Here is a 5,132-nt window from a genome sequence, read left to right on the forward strand (position 1 = left end):
AATAACTGTCGTATATTCTATGTTATAGATATTTGTATAACGATCTTCCGATTATGATTGATTTCACATATAATACGATGAAAATTAATAATTAACATAAATATCACTAGGCGATATATCATAATATATAACAATAAAAAAATGCATCATAAAAGTCTGAAAAATCCAAATTTATTGAAACATATCTTGCAAACTTAGAAGAATATTAAATGTGATATCTATATTAACTTATGTTGTTAGGATAGGAATTTGCCAGTGCTCATATGAAATCTGGAAAGGTTTGCGAGTCTTAATTTTTTTTTTGGAATGTTTACACAATGAGAGGTGCTGTGAGAAGCACCCAAAGCTACATAACTACAAGAAATACTATGTAAAACGAATAAAAGAGAGCTCTGCATACCGTCTCTTTACCATCAACCATACAACCTTGAAATGATGTCAGTTTGAGTTTGTATTTCAGCTTGCCACTTTGAACAAAGAAACGCAGATGTAACTTGTGCATCCTCTTGTGATAAATCTTGTCTGCAAGCATTTCCAAATACTTTCATGTCAAGCTCGCCCATCCTCTTCACACCTATATTTGCTCGTCCATTTGTAAATTTTGTCACAGCCTGCAAAATAAGCACAAGAATGATTACAAGGAACATTAGTTAGTATAATCATAAAAGTATCACATGAACACATTCTAGAAATTGTTAGAACAAATCAGTCACCAAGGGAATTAGTGTTGATATGAAGAAATGTACAGAAGCAGCAAATTCATATGTGCCGGACATTGTCAGAACTAAGGTTAGCGAACAAAGACAGTACTGATCACTCACTTACATCTTTCAGCATTTTTCGAACATGTTGCAACTCATTGTTGCTTTCTATTTCCTTGGTTCCTTGGTTAGTAGAACCTGATTGAGCGAGTCCATTACTTCCCGATCATTATGTAATTGTACTAGTCGTTCGCTTAAATCCAGAAGCTCTTTCTAAACACGCTGTAACTCATCAGTCTGCTTGGATGTCACATCAAGTTGTTTGGTTCTAGCTTCAAACTCTCTAGATCTTGCTTCACACTGCATCGTGTCAACCTATTTGGATTTTGCCTTACTTTGCTTGGCTCTCAATTCAAACTCTCTAGAGCTTCCTTCAAACTGCACGGATTGCTTGTCATCCTGCTTCGATTTTGCGTTGGATTACATGGTTTGCGATTCAAACTCTCGAGAGCTTGCTTGAAACTGCATGGGTTCTGCGTCAACCTGCTAATCTGTGTCAGGTTGCTTGGTTCTCGACTCAAACTCGCTAGAGTTTGCTTGAAATTGCATGGGTTCCGTGCCAACCTGCTTGGAATTTGCGTCCGGTTGCTTGGTTCTCTGTTCAAACTCTCCAGAGTTTGCTTGAAACAGCATGGGTTTCGCGCCAACCTGCTTGGATTTCGCGCCGGCTTGCTTGATTGTTGATTCAAACTCTCTATCTCTAGATCTTTGTTCAAACCCCAAGGGTTCTGCATCAACCTGCTTAGATTTCACATCAAAAAGCTTCTGCTTCTTGGACATCGGCTTTTGATTCGCATTGATTATTCCTCGCTTGTTGCGCCGCACGGGGCGAGATGTCGGCTTCGGCATGTAACGGCTTCAGTATGTACGCCTCCATGAACTCCGTCGCGGCAGAGGCCACGGCAGCCGGATCCACATCGCCAGCATCGGGAATCTGGCCAGCAGGGCTCAGCGCGAGGCAGAGCGCCTCGGCGAAGGCACGGAGAGAGACCTCAATGCGCCCCTTGGTAGTTAGAGATCAGATCGGCGAGGTGTTTCCGGCACTGGTCGCCGGGGGATGCGCGGAGGTCGAGCCGGACGAAGTCGAGGAGGCCCAGCTCGTCATATGGGCCGAGTCGAGGGCAAAGAGCGAGCCAGCCCATTACAGGCCAGTTATTTGCCCTCGAGCAGGCCCATACGAGGCCCATTAGCTTGGAGGATAAGCTAGTAGGAGTACCACCGGAGAGTGAACAAGGACGCGCCATTTCTGTACAATGGCCGTCGCGGTGCTCCCCACCGGCGCACCAGCCACTGCCAGGGACGCCGGCGGCGGCCACCACCACCATGGCGCTGTCCTCACCGCCGACCGAGCCGTCTCCCTCCTCACCTCCTGCTCCACCGCCCGCCGCGCCGCCGAGCTCCACGCGGCCGTGCTCCGCACAGGGCTCCTCGACGCCACCGACCGCGCCGTCGCCTTCCGCCTGCAGCGCGCCTACGCGGCGTCCGGCCGCCTCGATCTCTCGCTGGCCCTCCTCCGCCGCACGCGCGACCCGACGGCCATCTTCTACACCTCCGCCATCCACGCGCACTCCTCCCGTGGCCACCGCCTCCCGGCCCTGGCGCTCCTCTCCGACATGCTGGCCCAAGGCCTCCTCCCCACGGCGCACACCCTCTCGGCCTCCCTCCCCGCCTGCCGCGGCCTCTCCCCCGGCCGCGCGCTCCACGGCTACGCCTTCAAGCTCGCCCTCGCCGGCGACTCCTACGTCGCCACCGCGCTGCTCGGCATGTACGCGCGCGCCGGGGACGCCACCGCCGCCCGCGCTCTCTTCGACGACATGCTTCCCGACCCGCACGTCGTGTCCGTCACCGCCATGCTCACCTGCTACGCGGACATGGGCGCGCTGGACGACGCACGCAGCCTGTTCGACGGGTTGCCCACAAAGGACTTCGTCTGCTGGAACGCCATGATCGACGGGTACACGCAGCACGGGAGGCCCAACGAGGCGCTCCGCTTGTTCCGGCGGATGCTGGGGTCGGGTGTTGAGCCTGATGAGGTGACCGTGGTGCTGGTGCTCTCCGCGGTTGCGCAGCTCGGTACGGTGGAGTCGGGGAAGTGGCTCCATTCGTATGTCAAGAACAGCCGACGGGTTCAACTTAGTGTCAGAGTCGGCACGGCGCTCATTGACATGTACTGCAAGTGCGGCAGCTTGGGCGATGCCGTCGATGTGTTCCATGGCATTGGTGACAAAGATATCGTCGTGTGGAACGCCATGATCAATGGTTACGCGATGCACGGGGATAGCAGAAAGGCACTGGAGATGTTTGTGCAGTCACGGGAGCAGGGCCTCTGGCCGACAGATATCACCTTCATTGGCTTGCTCAATGCTTGCAGTCACTCTGGGATGGTCGAGGAGGGCCGCGAGTTCTTCCAGTCAATGGAGCGGGAATATGGCATTGATCCCAAGATCGAGCACTATGGTTGCATGGTGGATCTTCTTGGTCGTGCGGGGCTCATAAAAGAAGCATTCTGTCTTGTCCAGAGCATGAAGATAACGCCTGATGCTGTCATGTGGGTATCACTACTTGCTGCATGCCGGCTTCACAAGAACATGTCGTTAGGACAGCAGATTGCTGACTATCTTGTTGCTAAGGGGCTTGCCAACTCTGGGATGTATATCCTCCTATCAAACATCTATGCAGCTGTTGGCAACTGGGGAGAAGTGGCACGAGTGCGGTCAATGATGAAGGCTAGTGGCATCCAGAAGGAGCCTGGGTGTAGCTCTATTGAAATAGACCGTGAGGTATATGAGTTCGTTGCTGGGGATATGAGCCATCCCCGCACCGATGAAATATATGTCATGTTAGACAAGATGAACGGCCTTGTGAAGGAGCACGGACATGTGCCGCAGACTGAGCTGGTTCTGCATGACCTGGACGAGGCTACGAAGGAGAAGGCGCTTGCAGTCCATAGCGAAAAGCTTGCCCTTGCATTTGGACTGATAAGCACACAGCCTGGGGCGACCATCAAGATTGTCAAGAATTTACGGGCGTGCTCTGACTGCCATGCAGTGTTGAAGTTGATATCAAGGATCACTGGAAGGAAAATCGTGTTCAGAGACAGGAATAGGTTTCACCATTTTGTCGACGGGTCCTGCAGTTGTGGAGATTACTGGTGAGGCCTTGATGGCATCCCAAATTTCCTGCACGGTGAAAAGGTAGGCTATTGATAATTCTGCTGTTAGTTGCTTATTAACTGAGGTTATATATCCTGTGAAGACTGGAAGAGAAAAAAAATATGAATGGTTAGGTGTGAACTACACTCACTTTTACAACCTGCAATGGAGGGCAGCTAATAGTTTCATTTTCACATACATTTATATCTACCCTCCAGGGTGTCAACTTCAGTGCGTCAACCATCAAAATGGTTGTGCAAGTATAAATGGCAATTAAGGCTTATAAAGATTAACGAATCTTATTCTATATATGTCAGTCATCAATTGTGTCTTAGCTTAGGTCGTGGACAAGAAGGCGTCTATTTTTCTCTGCATGCAGGAACATAAAAGGATTTCAAATTTAACCCTCTTCCCACCGAAATAAGCATATATAGCATGCCTAATTTCTCTTGCACCTATAGAACTTATCTAATCTTCTGTGATTACACTATTTTGTGCACTGATAGTTTGCTCGTTCTTGTCATCTTGTTGTGGATTTACTATAATATTCTACCTATACGCCGGTCATCAGTTGACATATTGGAGCAAGATCAGTTCTCAGTTTATAATATTTTGGGTATACTACAGGATCTATGGACGGCCCACATGGAGGAGGCATCTACTTTTCACTTGACATCAAAGCAATGAAATCACTTGCTCAAAGTAGCATACTGAAATGAGATCAGTGAAAAGAAGAGCTACAGTAGTCCAAAATTAAGTGGCATAAGTATATCCAGATCATCTGAAAATGAAGCAACAAGAGATTCGTCTTTTCGGTTTTCAATTGTAGGTCCATGAGGCAGGTCTACCTTCAACGAAAGATAAGCCAATTTACATTCCAGACCACGGATTAGAGACTAATTAATTCCAGGGGTTGAACGCAAGATTCCAGAAAACAAAACTGTGCGAAAAGGACCCCCACGAGCCACGTCAGCCGCCAGCGTTGGGCTAGTTTGGCCCAGATCGTCAATTTGGACTAAAGTGAATCCACGTGTCAAGTTTAATTAGGGGGCGCTTTTTAAATTCATGAGTTTATGGAGAAAGTGAATATCTTTACCAAGTTTAAGGATCCCCGTGCAATTTCCTCTGAAAACAATCAAAACTGCACTCCAGCGTTGATCCGTGTTTTCCGGCCTTATATGACCCCTGGTGGGCTTGCAATATCAGCCGGCCAGCCCAG

At 49.0% G+C, this 5,132-nt stretch overlaps 1 protein-coding gene across 1 annotated transcript; it reads left to right on the forward strand.

The window, feature by feature from the left end:
• Positions 1-1,988: 1,988 nt before the first annotated feature.
• Positions 1,989-4,793, forward strand: LOC104581752 (pentatricopeptide repeat-containing protein ELI1, chloroplastic). The gene is made up of 2 exons (XM_010230156.3): positions 1,989-3,955; positions 4,541-4,793. Exon 1 carries the CDS (start codon positions 2,015-2,017, stop codon positions 3,914-3,916), a length of 1,902 nt encoding a protein of 633 aa, XP_010228458.1. The 5' UTR covers positions 1,989-2,014; the 3' UTR covers positions 3,917-3,955; positions 4,541-4,793.
• Positions 4,794-5,132: the final 339 nt, after the last annotated feature.

Source organism: Brachypodium distachyon, chromosome 1 (assembly GCF_000005505.3).
Source record: "Brachypodium distachyon strain Bd21 chromosome 1, Brachypodium_distachyon_v3.0, whole genome shotgun sequence".
NCBI classification, from domain to species: domain Eukaryota; kingdom Viridiplantae; phylum Streptophyta; class Magnoliopsida; order Poales; family Poaceae; genus Brachypodium; species Brachypodium distachyon.